The 23,052-nt window shown below is 39.6% G+C and overlaps 1 protein-coding gene across 1 annotated transcript in view; it reads right to left on the bottom strand.

Annotated features, from left to right (window-relative positions):
• Positions 1-9,237, bottom strand: part of CCDC141 (coiled-coil domain containing 141) — a 254,579-nt gene extending 245,342 nt beyond the window's left edge. Inside the window, exons 1-3 of the mRNA XM_043990782.1 lie at positions 9,113-9,237; positions 7,365-7,598; positions 2,522-2,644 (exon numbers count right to left, since the gene is read on the bottom strand). Coding sequence (XP_043846717.1) covers positions 2,522-2,644; positions 7,365-7,466 — 225 coding nt within the window. The 5' untranslated portion in view covers positions 7,467-7,598; positions 9,113-9,237. The remainder of the gene's footprint in view (positions 1-2,521; positions 2,645-7,364; positions 7,599-9,112) is intronic.
• Between the last annotated feature and the right edge of the window lie 13,815 nt (positions 9,238-23,052).

The raw sequence follows: 23,052 nt of genomic DNA, 5'->3' as shown, positions 1-23,052 counted from the left end.
TTTTCTCCTTGATATTTTTTCTTTAGGTTTTCATGACCCTAATCTCTTCTGATACTCCTTCTACCTGTTTGAATGCTCCTTTTCAGTCTCCTTTGAAAGAGTGTCATCCAGTGGGAGCCCAGTAACTGTTGGGTGCCCCTCAAGGGCCTTCCCTGAGCCCTCTTCCCTTAGATGTCCATAACCTTGCTCTTATCAGTGTAATGGCCTAATTAAAAACTTTGCCAGACACCTTATTTTCCCCACAACCCTGCTCTTGCCATGGGGATCATGATCATAGAATTCCAGAGTTCAAAGGAAAATTATAGATCATTTAGACTGAAGTCCCCGATCTTTTCCATGATGAGATAAAGTGCTCCTTTCCTGGGATGTACCAGTTGATAGAAGTGGAAGGAAGAGGCAGAGGGAGAGTGAGATGAGGTTGGGAACTGGGAGAAAGTGCTAATGGAAAGTTCTGAAGCCAAGGGATAAGGATGCTGGTCAGGAAATCCTGTTGATGAGGTTTTTGGCCTGGGGTTGTCTAGTGACCTCTGACATTTCAACTTTGGTTCTTCATTGCTATGATCCAGAAATGTCTTCATGCTACAAGAATGAAAGAGAGAAGCCTCAGGCTATATGCCTCCCACCCCTTTCAAAGGCTTGTGGCCACAGACACAGTCTCGGGCCTGAGGCCATGAACACCTGGACAGTACCAATTAAGTTCAGGCTTTGATCTGCCTAAACCAGTCCAATGCCCTCACTGCGGGAGGAGCTGGGGACCAACAATGTTGAGCACTCCTCCATTAGCTGAGTCCTGTGCTCTTTCTACATCACAATAGCATTTGAAATGGCATAAACCCAGTACCTACCCCCTAGTGCAATGTTGTATCTTAAATGGAAAGAAGTCTTAAGGGTGTGTGTGTGTGCATGCACACACCAGGAATGCTGAAACCAGAATGGTCAAGAGACATTTCTGGATTCAAATCTGCAGGGGTATACTAGAGCCAACTTATACTGGGAAGTGCTGATTGTTAACTTTTCAGAGTAAGGAAATGATTGGAAATGCTTTGAAAATACTATAAATTGGGGCTTATTATTATTATTATTTGTTGATTTCTAGACCTAAGAAAGTCATGGAGAAAATGTTAATAATGCAGATTCAACTTTTAAGTATGTTGTGGATTAAAAAAAAAAAATCCCCCAGAGAGCTGATTTTTAAACATTTATGAGCACATTCCTAGTTGAAAGGCAAGGACTTCAACTAGAAGGATGGAGGTTGGGGGGAGGGTTGGCCATCCTTTCCTGAATTAATCCCACCCTTGGATGATAAGAAACCTATTTTTGTTTGCTCTTGTCTTATGCCAGATACAGCTATTCAAATGTACATCATCTTCACTTTTTTTTTTTTTTGGTGAGGCAATAGGGGTTAAGTGACTTGCCCAGGGTCACACAGCTAGTAAGTGTCAAGAGTCTGAGACCAGATTTGAACTCATGTCCTCCTGAATCCAGGGCCGGTGCTCTTTCACTGTGCCACCTAGCTGCCCCTATCTTCACTTTTGAATGTGGAAAGTTGGGGGCAGCTGGGTGGCACAGTGGATAAAACACCAGCCTTGGATTCAGGACCTGAGTTCAAATCCGGCCTCAGACACTTGATATTTACTAGCTATGTGACCCTGCGCAAGTCACTTAACCCTCATTGCCCCACCAAAAAAAAAAAAAATGTGGACAGTTAAGTATTCCTTGCAACTATTACTGCAACTAGAACTTCCTAGACCAAATCTGCAAGGAAGAGAAACTTGAAGGAAAAATAAGAGTATATTATAGCCACCAAGTCTCTTAAATCCACATTTTAAGCCTTTCTGCTTTTAAGAAAGATTTTCATTTCTTGAGCATTACCATCACTTTTAGAATATTTAAACTATCTTTAGTTGTTGTTTTAAATCCTTACAAAAATAACCACAACAAAATTAAAAATAAATATACTAGAAAAGTAGGCTAGACTTTATTAAATACTTTATTAATTTTCCACTTGCATCTAATGCTAGAAAAATCATCAGATATTTTCTATAAAACATGAAAACAAATAAAAACTCTGAAATTCCCTAGCAAAGCAGACACTGTTTCCCATGATGCATTTTAGGTCTGTTGTAGTTTTTAGGTTGTCATCTTGTTGTCTTAAGTGACCTGACAGTAATGCTTGAGATGAAAAAAATAATAGAATATTTTTACTGATGCTACCAGAAAATAATTACCTATTTCTCCACAGTGAAAGTGTTATATAGCTCCATATTTTCTATCACATTATTTCTATAAAGGTTGAAAATATCATTTTACTTGTTTTCTGAAGCCTGGAGTTTGCTAGTAAGCCAACCTTAGCATTTCTTGGCCTCCTTTTCTGAGGCCACATTAAAATAATGATCTGTAACACTATGACTTGGAAGTGGAAGGGGAGAGCCAAGCAAAGGAGTTAATGGAGGAACCATATGTTTAAATCCTAACTCTCTCTATTCTTCTTTGATAGTCAGCCATTATTCCCACCCCTTACCTTGAGTTTGGCCAGGAGGAGTTCATGATCCTCAAGTAGCTTCTTGGTCTCATCTTGGCTGCTGCCAATTTCCAGAAGGTTGGGACAAGATTCAGCCAGCTGGAGTTGTACCCATTTTCCACTCTGTAAGTAAAAATGAAACCAAAGTTATTTTTAAGTCCTACCTGTTTCTTCCTCCTCACCTCACATTTCTTTTTGGTTTTTAATTGGCATTAAAACAGTTGATTTTGACTTTGGAATGTTAAGTTAGCATTGCAAGGAACCTTAGAAGTCATCTTGTCCAGACTCTGTAGACTGGGAGAATGAAACTAAGAGTTGTAGCTCACTTAGGGACACTTAATTAACTATGGAGAGGCAGCCTGGCCTAGTAAAGAGGTTGCTGGGCCTGGAGTTAGGGATACAGGTTCAAATGCTACCTTAATCTCTAAGTGACCCCAGACAAATCATTTAACCTCTGTAAATTGGATATAATCCTACTTGTAGTGCCTACCTCCCAGAGTTGTTGGGAAGCTCAAATGAGATAACACGGATAGCATTTTGCAAATTTTGAAGCAAATTTCTACATGAAATTAGATGATTATTTCCATTACACTACACACCCCTCTATTTAAGAGTAACCAATATACTAAAATAAAAAATCTAGAAAAAAAAGCAGCCATCGCAATTAAGATGGGATCATAGAGTCAGAGCTGGAAGAAACCTTGGAAATCATCTTGTCCTATCCCCTCATTTTACAGAAGAGGAACACAGAATTCAATTGACCAAAATTCAGCTTATACACAACATTTGCTGATCACATATACTACAAAAAGGGAAGAAGGCCTGTGTGCCAGTTGAGTTACATGATGACAGTACAACTGCTGGGAATTTAAAATTCAAACAACCATCTACATAATCCCAAATAAGGAGCTCAACTGCCTTCCTCATCTCCAGTTGTGTCAGAGCCAAAGTCACATTGTTTGTGTTTTCAGAAGCATTCGTTTTATCTGCTTCAATTATTCCTTTAATTGATTCATAACCATGTGGCTGGGCAATGAATAATAACGGAACAGTATTTATTAAAAGCCTGCTGGGGCAGCTAGGTGGCACAGTGGATGGAGCACCGGCCCTGGAGTCAGGAGTACCTGAGTTCACATCTGGCCTCAGGCACTTAACACTTACTAGCTATGTGACCCTGGTCAAGTCACTTAACCCCAATTGCCTCACTAAATGAAAAAAAAAAAGCCTGCTATGTGCACTATGCTAAGCACTTTACATATATCTCATTTGATCTTCACAACAACCCTGCAAGGTAGGTGTATTTATTATCCCCATTTAATAGTTGAGGAAACTAAGGCAATCAGAGGTTAAGTGACCTTCCTAGGATCACACAACTAGAAAATCTCTGAGGCCAGATTTGAATTCAGATCTTCCCTACATGGTAGAAAGGGAATAAAAAAGAAGCAAAAGATGTAGTTCCTCCCCTCAAGAAGTATATCATTTATTTGAGGAATGATGCATTTCAATAATGAATAAACTGGAGAACACACAAAAAAATGGAGGCAACTTTTGAACAAATTAATGATAATAAGGGGGCACTCACTACAAATGGATTAGGCATATGGAATGACTGAAGGTAGTTTGCCTAAAGGATTATCTAAACATATCTTTTATCTCCTTGAATACTGTTGTTATTTAGTCATTTTCAGTTGTGTCTGACTGTCACCCCATTTGGAATTTTCTTGGCAAAGATACTGGCATGATTTGCTATTTCCTTCTCCAGCTCATTTTACAGAAGAGGAAACTGAGGCAAACAAGGTTAAGTGACTTGCTCAGGGTCACACAGCCAGTAAGTGTCTGAGGCCAGATTTGAACTCAGGAAGACGAGTCTTACTGACTTCAGGCCGAGCACTCTACGTACTACACCACCTCGCTGCCATCTGCATGAGTACCCATAAGAAATTTTCCTCTGAGCAAGACTTTATATTTTTCCCTGCCTATTGGACCTCTCACATTCTATAATTTGTTACCACTCACACTGGAACTCAAAGCCAAAGCTCAGAAAATGCCAATCACCTTCTTCTGGACTGTCTCCACTTCCCTGTCATTAACCTAAAGTCCCTTCCCAGCGATTACTAATCACTTACCTGCTGTACATGCAGTTTGCATTTTGCTATATTTTATATTCCTATCTTTTATCTTGCTTCTCTTCCCAGAATTTAAGCATCTTGAGGGTTTCCTGCTTCTATTTTTATCCCAAGCAAGTGTGTAGAAGGCATTTAATAAATGTGATGGAAAGAAATTTCTCATGAATATCTCAAGTTCATCTTCCTTCCTTCACTTTGCACATCAAACTTTTCCCAATGCAACTTCTTGTCCACAGAATCTTTAAATTTATTCTGATCCCTTTTCATTTCCAGAGCAAAACCATTCTGTCCAGAGTGTGTTTTGTCTGCCTGTGGAAATGTCGACCTCTACAAAATGGGAATTTCTGCAATAAAGTATACCTTGTTGGCTCCCTCTTAATCAGTATTAAATAATCGGAGTCCTTCCACACAACCACATATCCCAGCCATTGCCCAGACTAAGCTCTCTTTGAAATAGAGGAGATAGAACACCTGGATAAGTAGGACAAAAAATAGGGACATATGGGAAAGTTTTGTTCAATGTAATTGAGGTCATGTTCCATGTTCTTTACCTTTGCCCTTGACTGCTGAACTAAGACTGAGAATGAAGCAAACAAGGGATTGAACTGAATGATTTTTCTCTTACTCTAAAGGGAAACACCATTTTCCCAATTTTTGTGGGGAAGTATTCAGTAAGTGTGTGCTAAGCCAACAGAATGAAGCATCCGTCACACCTGCCACGTGAATGTTGTCCAGCTGCTCTGTGCCTTGAATCTTTTCCCTGACCTTCCCCAACCCTCTCATTCTGTTTCCTTGAAAGAATCGTTTTTTAAAGAATCAACAACTGAGAAAATAAAGCAGCAACCCAGAGGCTGGTGGTCATGGATAGGTGAATTTCTAAAGAGAAACGAGGGGGGAAATCCAAAGTTTTTCTGGAATATAATTACTATAATAGTATTACATACAATTATATTTGATATATTATAAAATAATATCTAATTAATATAATATTACATAATAATATGATAATATAATAAACAATTTTGATATAATAACAACAGAAATATTTCTCTTCTGGAATATAATTAGCACACTGGACATGGTTAAGAAACATATGCACTGTTTTACACAGGGCTTCCTGAATTGGGATTTTTTCCTTTCAAAAATATTCAAAGCAGCAGCAGGAGACCTGTTTGATGTGAAGGTGGTGGTAAGGTCAATTCGATTCAATTCAATTCTATAAATATTTATGGCAAGAAAAGCCTAGACACAGTTCAAGAAAAAAATTATTTTCATAGTTAGAAATGTAATTTGAAAGTTTCCACTCTTTAAAAGAACCAGCCTGTGATTTCTTAGAGCATATTCCCTAATTGGTGTTCTCCTGTCTTCTCTGAGGATGCTATGTATTTGGGGGCATGGGTAGCTGGAGAAAAGAAAACAATTTTAAAAATTTCTTAGCCTACCTCCCTATCTGGCACTGAAATTATAGGATGCTCAAAGCATCATCAAGTCACATGCACGTTATAAAATCTCTATACTTCAGCATCAGGCTTCTTTCTCATCTCATCTTTTGCCCTGAGATAGAATCTCTGGTAAGAGAGAGATAGAACAGGATCCTGTGTATTCAGAGACCAAGTGTACAGTAACAACAAGTAGAAATACTTTTCAGTCTTTTTATGTTGAATAAGTTTTCTCTATGTCTAGTTACAGTCTCTCCTCTATTAGTCTTCATATTACTGTAACATAAACAGCAACAAAGTTCAGTGAAATAGAAAATATTGTCCGGCATCCATCAAAAAACCAGGAGAAAAGCTAGTCAATCAAGCCTGTTAGATGCAAAATGATATTTGGCTGGGAACTGCTGGCTTTTTTTCAGCTTTTCCCTTCATTAAACAGTGAAGTCTTTAGGTGGTCAACTCTCTAAAGCCAAGTCCCAGGCTTTGAAATCTTTGCAAGGCATTTTCAAAGGGAATGAGTCACTTCATTTTGATGGAAGATGTTTTGTTCAGCCTGAAGCTATATTGTCGAGTGTTAGAAGGGCTTGATGGAGATTAAACCAATGAGGGTTAAAGCCCTGAGTGGTCTCCAATTTGCCATCATTATGGAACAATGTCTGTGGTGGTGTCTTGTTGGTTTTTTTTTTTTCTTCTTCTTTCTCAGTATTGTGGCTAGAATTGAAAACTTCCTTTACCTTGTCAGACTGAGTGCTGTACTGAGACCAGTACAGTCAAGATGTGGAACCCTCACAAAAGCTGCTTCCTGTTCCCCCTCATACTCAAAGAACTACATTCCTCAAGTTTTAAGCTTCCTCCCCACTTCCTACAACCAGTCCTCCCCACAAAAGTGTAAGCATAATCACAGGTACCCTTCCTTCTATCCAGACAACAGGCTTCCTTCCTTCTTTGTTCAGCTTCGGAAATCTAAAAAATTCTGGGACAGAGATACTATTTTATTTTGTTTCCTGACTGAAAATCCATTCCTTTCTTTCCTTCTTTCTTTTACTTTTTTGCAAGGAAAGAACATGTTGTTAAATTGTCTTGAATTTGTTAGTTTATTCTTAATTACTTAAGAAAGGCAGAAGATGCCTTCACCACATAAATTTTTCCCCTACTATACTGTAAACTGCTGCCCCATATGGAATGTTGAGTGGGTATATATCACCCAGCAGTTAGGCAAGCCCAGAATCAAGGAGTGAAGGAACAGAGTACTGAGAGTGAGTGAGAGAACTGTCAACTTACCTTCAAGATAGCTATGACAATCCTGGAGTCCCCAGCCTGCACAGCGACAGAACTGACTGTTGTTGTAGAAGGCAGTGCCCCAGAACTCTCTTGGCTGGACATGGTACTTTCGAACCACAGTTTATTCTTTAAGGCAGCCTCTGTACAGATGTGTGTCTCCTAGTCATTTCAGAAGGCAGCAAACAGGGTTACTTGGATTCATTCAGGGAAAGATCTCAGCTAACACTGATTAGTCTGCCAAAAGGAAAGAACAGGAGGTTAAAAATAGACAACCCCATTGAGTTTATCATTCTTGAGAGAGAAACGGAGCATCGACACACCCCTAGTTTGGTAGCATTAAGCTGCCTGGGTTGGTTTTCGTTTTTTGGTTTTTTTTTTCTGTCATTATCTGAAGTGTAGAGGATGGCCCTGAGCTCTGTGAACATCATCTGACAATCAATAAGCAAATGGAAAAAAAAAAAAGATATATGCAAATGGAAAACAAAAAAAAATTAAAATCCAATTTTGTCCACTTGTAAACTGTGTGGACTGATAATTGTGGACTTTAAAACCAGAAAGCTACTGTCCTAAATGCTGATCTGCAACAATTGTTTGCTGTGGCCTCCATGAATGTAGAATTATGAAGATTTGCTTTTAAAAAAAAAGTTACCGTACTTGTTTTTTTCCACTGAATTGCTTACTGCACAAAGCCGTCACTAATATATTTTTAGACCAATCACCCCTCCCCAAACCCATCATCCCTTTCTTTTCCAACCTCTACCACCAAAATCATATCCAATGGTCAGATTTGTTCAGAATCACAATTTTTTTTAGAGGAATCTCATAGAGGGAATTGTTTTTAAAGCCCAGAGGGAGATACCTTTCATATTTAACATTTCTTTCAGAATACAATTTCCACAGATCATTTCCCTATTATATCTTCTAACTTCTATTGTCCAAAATGTGTCTTTCTCTTCTGTAAGTTTTTTTTTTTTTTGACTACTACAAGGAAATGGCTTTTTTTCTTGGGGGGGGGGTACCATTAAAATTCAGTACCACACTTCAGGGTAGGTTTACACACACACACACACACACACACACACACACACACACACACACACACACACACACCCTGCCCCCCCAACCCTCCCCTCCCCGAACTACTGTGCAGAGAAATCATAGTCAGCTTGAAATCATAGTAGGAGATCAGTAGATTAATACTATTGCTAGAAACTCGGAGTGAGTACAAGTTGCGTGTGGTATTAAGCAGCAGCTGCTGGATTCCCCCAACAGAACAGCTGAGGGTGACACTAAAGTTTAGGTCACAGGTCACTGAGAAGATGAGACAGAAACAGAGACACAGAGAAAAAGAGAGAGGAGAGAGACACACAGAGAGAAACAGAGAGAGAAGACTGAGAGAGGAAAACAGAGGAGAAGGGAGATAGGGGGAGAGAAAGGAGGGGAGAGAAGGGGAGGGAGGGGACAAGGGAGAGAGGACGAGGACAGTCTCAGAAGCTGCCAACAGCATCAAGGAACTGGAGGAACAATAAGAATAAGAGGCTACAGCTGTAAATAGACAGGCTTAAGTGGAATCCGCCTGATTCTGCATGTCAAAACACCTTAGCTCATTGTAAAAGCATTTTTAATGTCTGTACGGCTGCTTAGCATGTTTAAATCAGGACAAGTATCTTGTTCTGCTATGACCATAGTCATGTACTTAAGTTAAAAGAAAAAGGGAAAAAAGTGTACACACACACACACACACACACCTTTCTATTCAGCAATTCTGGTTTCTCTAAAGGGCCATCACAGCTGTTCAGCAATTATCTGGCCATGACTGGCGGCTCTCTCCCACATTCTAGGCCAATGTGTTGTCTCTAAAGTAGACGAAAACCTCTTCTGGAACCCAGGGATCAGGCTCCAGGAAGTTTATATGACGTCATGAGCAGAGGGAGGGGGAGGTGGCCACGGCTGAGAACAGGCTCCAAACCTGCCAAATTGATAAACAGGTTGACTAGGAGGGAAGCCAAGATGTGGGAAAAGATTATAAATGTGAATATTTCATGCCAGGAAAGGAGTGCTTTCAAGAGGGTCAGCTTGACCAGAAGGTTAGAAGGCTGGCTCCTTCAGCTAAACTGATTGAACAAACACTTGAGCCATTTGAGAAAATGGCAAGCAAACAATCTTGAGCTAACTGGGCTTAGGAAAAGACTGAGTTGACAAATCTGTCATAGAATACTCACATCAGAAGCCCCCAAAATCCTGAAGTAGTAATACTTAAACTTCTGGGTTGAATTCCAACAGGAACAGCAAACAATGGCTTACACACACACACACACACACACACACACACAACCACACACATATACCATATGCTTTTCCACACGGGTTAGGTCAGGTTCCTTGAGGTGCTGTACATGGGCCTTCCACAGTGTAATGGGTATTTGGCACCAAGCTGTAAGAACCACAGGCAAAGAAAAGAGTAGTTGTGTCCACAAGGCCATAGATAAGATATACCATTGTGTAAGGGTGTAGAGTACACAATGGAATGCTGGGAACTCAGATTCAAGAAGAAAGAAATGAGGGAGGGAAAAAAGAAATTGAGGGATTTGCCAGAATTTAAATGTCAGAAAATCAGGAGAGAATCTATTTAAGCCTGAGATCCAACCATCAAATTATCTACTAAATCATCCATTCAAGCATGGGCCACTCCCACACTGGAGGACTTTCCACCTGTGAATGTCATGTGTTTTTGCCTTTTGAATGAAGAAAATGACATTGACAGAGGTAGATTCATATGTCATTTATTTTTTATTTACTTTTAGCAATAAAGCTTTGGCTTTATGTAGCATGTTTTTTTTTCAGTTTTCTTTTTAATTTTATTATTTTTTAAATTATCAAGCAATCATTTTTTCCCTCCTTCTTACTTTCCTCTGCCTTTTGAAAAGAGAGAGAAAGAAAGGAGGAAAGGAAGGAAGAGGGAGAGAGGGAGGGAACAAGGAAGGAAGAAAAGAAGGAAGGGAAATGGGTTGATATAGAAAAAAACAGAAAGAAAGAGAAGAAGGAAGGAAGGAAGGAAGGAAGGAAGGAAGGAAGGAAGGAAGGAAGGAAGGAAGGAAGGAAGGAAGGAAGGAAGGAAGGAAGGAAGGAAGGAAGGAAGGAAGGAAGGAAGGAAGGAAGAGCATCATATAAGCACATTCAAGTAAAACAAATTCCCACATTGGTCACCTCCAACACTTTCTCAGTTTGTATATTATCTTTCTTTCATGAGGTGAGCAGCATTCATCTTTATCAGTCCTCTGGAATGAAGATAGATTATTTCATTGATCAGAGTTCCTAAGTTTTTCAAAATTGTCATTTTTACAAAACTTGCTGTTGTAGTACAAACTGTTGTTATAGTTTTGTTCACTTCATATGTCTTGCATCTTTTTAAAACACGAGATCTCCATGCTGTATTTGTCTTTGGCTCGTTTGGAAATCCAAGTTCCCGACTTAGAAGTCTTTCAGTATCTCACGTGCATATAGACCTTTGCAGTTTACAATATACTCTCCTTGCCACTGCCCCATGAGTCAGGGAGCACAAATATGATTATCTCTGTTTTACAGATCAGGAAACTGAAGCTTACCCAGGTCAAGTGACTCAGCTACCTTCACACAGCTAACAAAAGGCAAAGCGGGGGGCCTTGAACCCAGTTCTGGCTAATATTCAACTGCAAAACATTCATCCTAACCTAGCTCCCATATTTTGTCCCCTTTTACCTCCCCCCTCCCTTCACTCACATTAGACTTTTCTTCATCGATGTTTAGGTAACCATGACAGTTCTCCCTTTGCAAGGGCCTAAATGATCACATATCTAGGTGGATTTTCCAACTCATAGAGAAGCCTCATCTATTGTCCTTCAGCTTGTATAATATCTCATTTCAAATCACATTATTTCACTCTGCTTAAGTGAGTTGAAATACTGCTAGGATAAAAAACAGTACACTAACCAAACCTGTATTACAAGGACTGAAAAGAGACTGTGGTACTAAAAAGCTTTTGAATTATGGTCTTTTTATACTCCATCTACCATGACCACCAAAAAAAATAATAATAAAGTATAGAAATTCTAATGTCCTTTGACGTTCATAGAGGATCTCACAGAGGCTGTTATGTCTCTTTTGTTTATCTCCCTGGAAAATGGCTAGATCTGCGCTTGCTGAACAAGGAGCCCCCCATAATTATAACCAGAATCCGTAGAATATAATCGTACACACTTGAGGAAACATAGACAGCAAGCCATATGAAAATACTTCACCCCAGTATTCTTCTTCAGACCTATGGGTCTGTGTAAAAAAAAACCTGCACATTTTTCTTGTATGCCCTATAAGGGCCACTTATTTAATTACAGGGAGTGGAGTTTGGAATCTTTGATAAGAGCAGGCAGCACAGTGAGTGGAGCCAGGGACCTGGAGTGAGGAAGACCTGAGTTCAAACCAGACCTCAAAACATTTATTAAATATGTGGCCCTGTGCAGGCCATGTAACCTATTGCCACAGTTTCCTCGTCTGTAAAATAAGTATTATAATAGCACCTACCTCCCAGAGTCATTGTGAGGATAAAAGGAGATAATATTTATAAAATGCTTTGTAAACCTTATTTTGCCATTTACTATCTGTATGACCTGAGCAAATCACTGAAATGCTCTGAGCCTCTGTTTCATTATTTGAAAATGGGAATAATTATAACATTTACCTTACAAAATGGTTGTGAAGATCACATGAGATAATGTAAAGTATTTCCCAAACTTAAAAGAAGCATAAATGTGAGCTATTAACACCATCCTCATCATTGCCAGCACTCTTAACTCATTCTCATCTTGTTAATGCAGTTCAAAGAAAAACAGTTTAAAGACAAAGTTTTACCCTACCATGGGATTATGTTATTTAGTATTATATTATTTAACTATTTAATAACATCCTCCTCTTCCTCCTGTTTTCCCTCTCTTCCTCCTCCTCTTCCCTTCTAACTTATGGGTCTATGCAAGTCACTTGATTTTTCTGGGCCTCATTTTCTTCTATAAAAATTAGATGATCTTAAAAGTCCATTCTACCTGTGAAATCAATAAACTCTTATCAGTCAGCATAGAAAACAGACAAACAAATCAGACTGAATCAATTTTTACCAGGCTAAAAGTTCAAAGTACCACTTTGTCTAAAATCAAAAAATTACATTGGCTACCTATTCCCTACCATCTCAGGTCTACTCTTCTCTGTGTGAAGTTTCAAAGCCCTCTCCACCTGACATAAGAGGCAGCAAGGTGGTTCAGCAGAAAGAGTGGTATGCCTGGAGTCAGAAATAGTAGACTTCAAAACCAGCCTCAGACACTTACTAACTGTGTGACCCTGGGCAAGTCACTTAACATCTTTTTGCCTTAATCTACTGGAGAAGGAAATGGCAAACCACCCCTGTATCTTTGCCAAGAAAACCCCATGGACAAGCATTGACGTGTTAGGGTCCATGGGGTCACAAGGAGTCAGACACAACTGAACTACTCAACAACAACCACCTGATATGAGTTAGTTACCTGGTTTACTATTCCTTCCCAACTTGTGCCCTTTGCGATTGTTAAAATGGGCTCTTCACTTTCCCCCTAACATGCTCATTCTTGCCTCATTCCTCCTCCTGACCTGGGATAACATCTTTTCTGCTCTAAATCCTCCCTAGTCTTTAAGATCCAGTTAAACTATAGACCTCCCAAGTCTCCTATGGTCCTCATTGATTTCTTCTCTGATTTCCTATATTTCATTTTGCTGCCCTGCGTGGTTCCAGTTCCATGTAACAAGACATCCCTCCTAGGTTAAGCTCATCCCATCTAATCTCATCACCAAGATGCTAACTCAAGTCTTGACTGACACCACCTCCCTTAGCCTCCTCTCCCCTCTGGCTACAAGGTGGAGTACTAAACTCCTCCCCAGATTCCTTACTTTATAGAGGACAGAAACTGGACCTTTGCTCACTCTACTTTGCATCTGCTCTTATGCCTAATTTCACCTCCCCAATAAGATGTCTCCCGGTCTCCTCTCTTGTCCCCCCCACAACTGTTTTCAGGTCTCCTTTTGTGTATGTCTTCCCCTTTTAGATGGTAAGTACCTTGAGAGCAGGAATTGTCTTTCTTTTTATCAACTGTATCCCCTGTGCTTTGCACAACACCTAGCACTGAGTAGGTGTCATATATGTTGTTTGGATTGGATTGGATCTCCTAAAGAATTTATATTATAGTCTGTTCCCCATAATGGCACATTTGACTATACAGTCTTGTATTAATGAATAAGCAGCTAGGTGGTAGAGTGAATAAAGCACTGGGCCAGGAGTCAGGAAGACCTGAATTCAAATGTGGTCTCAGGGGCAGCTAGGTGGCTCAGTGGATGAAGCACCGGCCGTGGATTCAGGAGGACCTGAGTTCAAATCCGGCCTCAGACACTTGATACTTACTAGCTAGGTGACCCTGGGCAAGTCACTTAACCCCCATTGCCCTGCAAAAACAAAAACAAAACAAAACAAACAAAAAAAATGTGGTCTCAGACACACAGTTGTGTGACCCTGGGCAATTCACTTAACCCTTTTTGCCTCAGTTTCCTCATTTGCAAAATGAGCTAGAGAAGGAAATGGCAAACCACTTCAGTATCTTTGCCAAAAAAATCCCAAAGGGTGTTGCAAAGATGCAGACATGACTAAAATGATTGGACAATTATTCAATAACATTAGACAATAATAACAAGTTTTATCCCTGTCACAACCATAGAAATAGTTATATATTAACAGTATTTTATGTTGATTCAATATGTTTCTTCAAATTTTGTCTATGGACTACCATTTTCACAGGACTCCCAGTTTTATATGTTAAGGTGTTTTTTTGTTTTTTCCTGAAGAAAACTGTGCTATTCAGCTTATCTAAAATAAAGCTTTTGGTGATTTACTTTCACATTTTTCTTTTGGAACATCCCTCTTCAGCTTCCCCAAGAGCCAACCAGGATGCTTAGACTCCATTTGTCCTAATAATGTTTTTTTTTTTCATTGTGAAGACTTCTTAATGGAAATACTTTCCAAAATCTTTGGGGCATCTGAAATTTTGATTTTTTTTAGACATTATGGTGTCCCATTACTCACAGATCCATTTCCTTAATATCAATATTCTTCTGTCCCCATAGAAGGTCCTAGTTCAACAAATACTTGATTGATTGATTGTAAGTCCAATACAGCATAGAACAATGCTTTGAATGTAGTAGACTTAATAAATGTTTGTTACTGTTGAAGAACAAATCAATGAATGAATGAGCAATGGGATACTTGTAACTGTGAATTTCCTCCAATTTTTTACCTATACCCTGGCCATGCACAAAAACACTTTCTAAGAGAATAGCCACAAAAAGCAACTCCTGTTGTTGTTGTTCAATTTAGCTCAATACCCACCTTTAAATGATAGAAAGAAAACTGCCAAGTTCAAGGTATATTTGGTCAACTCCTCCAAGGATTATAGCTTTGAAGTTGCTATTAATATAATTTCTAGCAATGCATTTTCCCCCAAAAGTGACATAATGGTTGATATCAATACTGTGCTCAATCCATTATTTGCATGTTTCTTTTGAAAGCCATTTTTCCAATAGCCACAGATAATTGAAAACAAGATGAATTGTAGTTATCTTATTTTTCCATAGGTTCTGAATTTGGGCTCATGTTAAAAATAAGCAGCCTTTTACACTGCAGGTATGAAGGGTATATTCAGAGACATATATGTCTGGATTTTTAAAAAATGGAATAGCCCAGTCACATAATGAAAGTGAAGGATGACTGATGGCCTGTCTCTGCTCCACTGATCTCTGTGAGATGGCAGGAGAACAAATTTGTGGGAAGGCATAGATGTTTACTGCACAGGATGGCTAGGTGTATTTGGGTGGCAATATGTATTGTTGGAATAGGTACGTACCCACAGTGATAATAAGATCACAGATCCACCAGAGTAATTGGGGCACTAAAATAAGTGTTAGCCATAAGACTCCCTTTCATCCTGCCATGCTTTGAATAAGAACAGAACATATTTTAAGCTAGAAATTTAAGAAATACATGAAAAAACAGGTGATTTGCTGGATTTATTTTACACACTTCTCCATACATACATGATCCTGATAAGAAGCTCTTGGTATGACTTGCCTTCACATGTCTAAGCCGTGGATTTACTGCATCCATCTTCAACATATCAACTTTCTCTCTTTATATGATATTTGATGCCTGTGATCTGAGAGAAGAGAGGGGAAGAAACAAGGACCTTTTCATTTTCCATAGCAAAGTTCTCTGACACTGGACTTCCACAAGAGTTAAAAGATCCTAGCAATGACATAGAAAATTTGGAGACTCAGTCAAGAGTTTGGGAAAATTTAGAGGGTTTTTTTCTCCTGTTGCTAAAGAAACTTCATTTGAGGCTGAAAAATTCCAGCTCATAGTAATCCCTAGGGAGGCCTTGAGAGCAGCAATCCAAGCATGCTTGGGAAGCTAGCAGCAACACTGAATTCGAACTGTCACCCCTCCAGCAGCTACAATATTTGCCAAGAAAAGAAAATACTCAGAGGAAATCCAAAGACATAAAAGCAGACACCCTTGATTGCCATGTTATCAACTGATGGGCTAGAAACACAAAGAAACACTGTCATTTTTTTTTTTTTTGATGAGGCAATTGGGGTTAAGTGACTTGCCCAGGGTCACATAGCTAGTAAGTGTCAAGTATCTGAGGCCGGATTTGAACTCAGGTACTCCTGAATACAGGATGGGTGCTTTATCCACTGTGCTACTTAGCTGTCCCCCCTGCCTGTCATTTTTTTTTGTTTGTTTGTTTGTTTTGGTGAGGCAATTGGGGTTAAGTGACTTACCTAGGGTCACACAACTAGTACCTGTTAAGTGTCTGAGGCTGGATTTGAACTCAGGTCCTCCTGATTCCAGGGCCAGTGCTTTATCCACTGTGCCACCTAGCTTTCCCCTCCCCGTGTCATTTTTTTAAAGCCCAAGTTTATAGTTTAAGATATTTCACCCTAAGACTTTGTTCAGGAACACTATGTATGCATACAGTAGCATTTAAAGGCTTCTGTGTACAAATACAGGGTTCAGACCCAGGACCACACTTACAAGCTCTGTTATAAAAGGTTTTAGGGCTTTAAAAATTTTCCTGTTTTGTTGTTTTCCATACAAAGTTATGTGTTTCAGGAAATGCAATTTAACCATCATCACTTCTAAAACTGGGCAATGATGGAAAATGTTTCAGTGGATTTCTAGACGGTTTTTAAAGTATAAAGTGACTAAATAGCAACTCTTAGAAAACTGCCTGGTTTAGGTATGAGAGCCCCAGCTTCATTTCCAGAGGAGAATCACCAGTGTCCAGTGGGCTCCCTCTAAGTAATGGCTACTGAGGAGGGCATGTCCCTCACCATGAGAAGCTCTTCATTTTTTTCTTTCTTTTTTTTTTTTTTTTTTGACTGTCATTCAAGTGAGAACAGATGCCTCAGATGAAAGGCAGCCCGGAAGGAGAAAGAAGTAACTAACACCTGCAGAGGGGGAAAAAACCCCGATATTCATCCACATGGGCCTTCAGGAAAAACAGGAAATGAGAGGAGGGAAAGTCACCAAATGATGGGAATCCAAGCTGGAAACAAAAGTGGTAGGTCACTGCTCTCTCACCCCGCACATGTCACACTGTCCTGCCCCAGATTCCAAAGCCATAAATGGACAGTGCATCTATGATCAATCTCCTCGTGTCATCTGCTTGTGGTATAACTGTCTTTTATGGATCTTCTCTAAGGATAGATGACTTTCCCATCAACAAACTTTTGATGAGAGTCCAGTAAAGTGCATAAGACTCATCCCCTCCTGCCGTGGGACTATTAACAGGAATGATAATAATACTCCATAGAGAGCTTCAGGGCGTCCACACACATTCTCTCACTGAAGGCTCACAACCACGGGGTGAAGTAGGGAGGAGAAATATTCCACGGGGCAGGTTTGGTTCCCCAGGAAACACTAGCTTTGGATCAGAAGATGAGTGTTTGAAGTCAGCCTCTAGTTGGGTGTGTCTGGGGTAAAGTCTCTTCGTGTCTCTGAACCTCATTTTCCTCATTTGTTAAATGGAGACAAAAATATAAAGGCAGGTAGGGGGTGACGTGGAAAGAACACAAGTGCTAGAATCAGGAAGAGCCGAGTTCAAATCTAGATTGAGACTCTTACTAGCTGTGGCACCCTGGGCAAGTCACTTAACTTGTTTAACCTCAGGTTTTGTTTTTTGTTTTGTTTTTTTCAATTTCGTAAATGAGGATAATAATAGAATCAACCTCCAAGGGTGGTTGTGGAAACCAATGAGAAAAAACATTGGTAAAGCGCTTAGCACAGTGCCTGGCACATAGTAAGCACTAAATAAATATTAGCTTGTTTTATTATCTATGTCCCAAGGTTGTTGTGATGAAATTTTTGAAACTCAAAATGCTAGATAAGTGGTAGCTATTATTTTACAATTGAGACAATCAAGTCACAGAGAGACTCCCAAATGTACCTTATGTATGATGTAGCCAGTCTGTTATTTAACCAGGATTAGAAAGGGGCCTCCTAATACTAAGTCTGGTGTTGAGCAGTTCTATTATGTGATGGTGACTCTTTTTTTTTTTTTTGAGGCAATTGAAGTTAAGTGACTTGTCAAGGATCACACAGTGTCTGGGTCTGGATTTGAACTCAGGTCCTCCTGACTCCAGGGCTGGTGCTTGCTATATCCATTGCACCACTTAGCTGCCCCATAATTAAGTCTTCTTAAGAAAAAACCTGGAAATTGTCCAAATATTCCTCTCCTTTACAAAACTAATTAAAACGGACTGGAGAGTTAGTAAATAGGCATTTCTAGAGTGTCTTTTCTGCTCAGAGCATTGTATTAAGCACCCTCAGGAGAAGAACTTTGAGAACAAGGAAATAGATCAATGAACAAAAACTAATATACTGTAATTACTGTAATTAAAATACCTGCCTGGTTTGGAAATAGAAATAGATAAATAGGGCCTCTCTAGTAGAACCTAATATATCTGTTTGGGTTCTTACAGCATAGCCTATTTTCTTATATCCAGAAGAGTGGAAAGGTATAGGTAGAATAAACTCACTTGCCTTCTGGGTGACCATTATTTTTCTCTCATTACTTCTTATGAAAAAAATTGACAGGTAGATAACTAAGGAAACAGAGTGAATTAATGTATTTATAAATAATGCATATATGAAGTGTTTCACTATGTGCCAAGTAATTGGAAAAACAAATGTAAAAAGCAAAGACAGTCCCTACCCTCCGGGAGATTACATTCTAAAGGGGGAGGAGTGGGAGGAAGCCAGGGAGAGTGCAACCCACATAATAGAGTTTTAACCAAAGAAGGACGCTTTGGTTGGAATATGATAGAGGAATAGTGAGAGGGACTATAGTGGAATTAATACACACCTTCCAAGAATAATAAGCTCTTTAAATTTTTTTAAAATGTAAGAAATGCAAAAAAAAAAAAAAAAAAAGAGGACCATTTCCACATACAAAATAGAACAGAGGATTCAAAGTAAAAAGAGGATTAAAGGGGGCAGCTAGGTGGTGCAGTGGATAAAGCACCAGCTCTGGAGTCAGGAGGACCTGAGTTCAAACCTAGCCTCAGACACTTGACACTAGCTGTGTGACCCTGGGCAAGTCACTTAACCCTCATTGCCCCTCCCCCCCAAAAAAGAGAGAGTTAAAAAGAGGAAGCTGTGAATTGGTATTTTTTTTTTTTCAAATCTTTACTCCTTTTTGGTCTATGTCCACCCCTCTCTCTCCCACTTCCTCAGTACCATCCCTCTGAGATGACCTTCCCTCTATTCTGCATATATTTTAGATGGGCCTATTTATTTACATGCTGTCTCCTCCAAATAGAATGTGAGCTTCTTGAGGGCAGGGACTGTTTTTATTTTGTCTTTTCATACATGCTGGGCATGGTGCCTGTCATATTCTATAAGGGCTTAATTAATTAATTAATTAACTTGTTGATTGACTACATTCAGCATCTTATGTTCAAGACTGGCCTAGTTGTGACAGAGCTGAAAAGGGTTAAGTGATTCACCTGGGATTTTTAAGTGTTTAAGGTGGGATTTGAACTCAGGTTTCCTGACTCCAGGTCTGTGGCTCTATCCATTGCATTACTTAGCTGTCCCCTAATCTCATCACAATGCTGCTAACCCAAGCCTTGACTGACACCATCTCCCTCAGCCTCATTTCCCCTCTGATTGGAGGCCTGGAGGGCAGAGTACCAAATTCCTCCCAAAGCCTTCCTCTATAGAGAGCAGAAACTAGGACTTTTAGGCTCACTCCAACTCTGCATCTGCTGCTCTGGCTGGTTTCAACTACACAGAAGAAGATAACTTCTGATGTCCCCACCATGTCCTTCCTGACTTCTTTTATGTGTTGTCTCTCCTCATTAGATTGTAAGCTCCTTGAGGGAAGGAACTATTTTCCTTTTTATTCATTGAATCCCTGGCACTTAGCCAGCACCTGGCCGATAGTAGGCTCTTGATAAATGTTCATTGGATTGGATTACTCTATCACTACCCCAGTAGAGCCCTAATTCTTTCCCAAACTATCACAATAGCTCCTCCTGCTTCTTCCAATCTTTCCTTTATTTTACTACCATATAACTTTATAATGCCTACATCTGGTCATGCCATCGAATGTCTCTTCAAAAATATCCTCAAACAATCCAAAAATTAACCTCTTTCCATAAGGATATTCCCTGCACACACACACACACACACACACACACACACACACACACACCCCCGACACTCTGCCCGCCCCCCACCATAGCTAATAGACCAGGGAATTATACTCATTCCTCAAATGCATGATAATATAATTTAACAAACAGATCATTTTATAATTTTTTTTTTTTACATCTTCATGCCCGCTTTCACTCTGCCTCCTACCCTAAGGCCTCCATCAGGTTTAGGGTCTGTTCAAAGGTCAGAGTCCCATGACTTCCGGGTAGCCAGCCTTCAGGTGAACTCTCCCAAATCCAACTTCTCCATCTGATATTCTTCATATATCTTCACTATCTCTTAGCAGTAGTTCCTCTTTCCTAGCTGGTGCACTGTATGGGCACTAAGGTGTGTGAGAGGACTCTGTTCATTCAGCTAATATCTTCTACAATTCTAGGGAGAGCATTATTCATTGGGAGAGAAATGAAGGCTCTGTTTTCCAGGTCTCAATGTATTTGCATCACAAGGTGAGGTCTCTGGTGATAGGGAAGAAAGCGTAAAAGGCAAGGGTAGGGGCAATTGAGGATGTTGGAGGTTTAAAAAATGGGTCAACTCACCCATGAAAGTTGGAAGAGCTAGAGCGCATAATGGGACTATAGTAGGAGTATGGGGGTAGGGGTGGGAAAGAAGCAAGAGTGTGAAAGGGTTTCTAGTGTCTTGTGAGTGTGGAGTCCTGATGACCCCCATGTCCAGCAGAGATGGATGCCTTCCTTCAAGAGGTTTCCAGAGATCTCCAAAATAACAATGAGGGAAAGGGGAGGCTAGGTGGCGCAGTGGATAAAGCACCAGCCCTGGATTCAGGAGTACCTGAGTTCAAATCCAGCTTCAGACACTTGACAGTTACTAGCTGTGTGACCCTGGGCAAGTCACTTAACCCCCATTGCCCTGCAAAACAACAACAACAACAAAAACAATGAGGGAAAGATGGGGTGGTAGAATCTTTCCTCCAATCCAGTCATACAAGACAGATAATTTCTTTACCACCACCATGTGAATTTTATAGAGAAGGTTTTCTCTTCCTAACCAGCATGTGAGCATGTAGGAAACTGTACTCATTTGTGTATGGGAGGCTGAGAATAATTCCACTGCTTGAGTTTTCCTTTTATTTAATGTGCTGTCTTAACTCTACTAAACACTTTGGTATTTGATTTAAGGTTCCTTCCTATTCTATGAATGGAATGTATACTAGAATGAAGGGCTGAGCAGCATTTGCGTATTTATGATGACTTCCCCTACAGACCCTTTCCAAACACCTCGTATATAATTCAAGTAGGGAGGGGCTTCAGAAATTAAAACCATGTAGGAACAGGACAATGTGTACTTCGTTCGTGTTCTGTCCGCTACTAGAGTTGTACAGAAGAGTCTTTCACTGGGTACAGAATATGAGCTTTCACTCAATTACAAAAAGCAAGCATTTATCTACCTGTACAATATAGAAGAATAATACTAGTATGGGCAACTAAGTGGCCAGGACCCAGACTCAGGAAGATGAGTCTCCCTGAGTTCAAATCTGGCCTCAGACACTTTCTAGCTGTGTGACCCTAGGCAAGTCACTTAACCCTGTTTGTCTCTATTTCCTTGTCTGTAAAATGAGCTGCAGAAGGAAATAGCAAGCTGCTGTGGTATCTCTGCCAAGAAAGCCCCAAATGGGGTCATGAAGAGTTGGACATGACTAAAAAAGACTGAACAACAATAGTAGTATAGTCATCTGTCAGTCAAAAGGCATTTATTAAGTGCTGACTGTTTGCCAGGTTCTGTGCTAAGTAAGCAAAGAAAGGCAAAAACAACACATAGCTTCAAAGAGCTTACAGTCTAATATGCAGGAGACAATGGACAGACAAGCTGCTATGTACAAACAGGATATATACAAGATAAATTGATATCATCTCAGAGGGAAGTAATTAGCATTAAGGATAATGTGGGAAAGGCTTCTTCTAAAAGGTGACTTCTAGCTGAGATCTGAAGGAAGCCAAGTAAATGAGGAGGCAGATGAAGAGGGAGAACATTCCAGGCATGGGGGACAACCAGTGAAAACTAAGTTGAGAGATGGAGTGTTTTGAGTGAAGAAGATCAGGGTCCATATCACTGTATTAAGGGGAGTAAGGTGTCAGAAGACTAGAAAGGCAGGAAGAGACCAGGCTGCAAAGGACTTTAAAAGCCAAATAGAACATAATGTGAGTGAGGATCAAAATGAGATGTGTCTGAAAAATGCTTAGCCCAGTACCTAGTACATAATAAGGACTGTATAAATGTTAGTTTTCATCATGGGGCTTCTACTGTTCAACTCAATTCAACAAAAAACCCAAGCACTTAAGGGTGTTCAAGTTGTTTAAAAGACGGGCATTTGTTTCAGAGGTAAGTTGGGAGGCATTAAAAGAATTGTGCATTTTCAAAGAGGCAATAATACACCTCACACTCCTCTTACACAATTTTTGATGCATCTTTTACATTTGTTGCATCCAGAATATACGTACTAGCAGCTAAGTTGTATTTCAGCTGCATGTTATGATCTTGGTCACAGGTATTTTTTATCCACTTGTTTTTCTTATCAAGATAGTTAAAACAAGAAAAAGAAATGATGATGTCTGAATACGGATTGAAGCATAATTATTTTAACTTTATTTTTCTTTAATTTTTTTTCCGTTTTCTTTAACAACCTGACTATATGGAAATGTTTTACATGACTACACACGTATAGTTTATATTGAATTGCTTGCCTTCTTAACAGGGGGAGTGAGGAGGGAAGAAGGAAGAGAATTTGGAACACAAAGTTTTAAAAATGAATGTTAAAATTGCTTTTACATGTAATTGGGAGAAAATAAAATTCTAAATAAATATTTAAAATAGTCAATAAAAAGATAGTTAAAGCAAACACTAATAGTCATT

The sequence above is a fragment of the Dromiciops gliroides genome, chromosome 3, assembly GCF_019393635.1.
Source record: "Dromiciops gliroides isolate mDroGli1 chromosome 3, mDroGli1.pri, whole genome shotgun sequence".
Classification (NCBI taxonomy): domain Eukaryota; kingdom Metazoa; phylum Chordata; class Mammalia; order Microbiotheria; family Microbiotheriidae; genus Dromiciops; species Dromiciops gliroides.
This window is presented reverse-complemented; position numbering and strand designations above follow the sequence as displayed.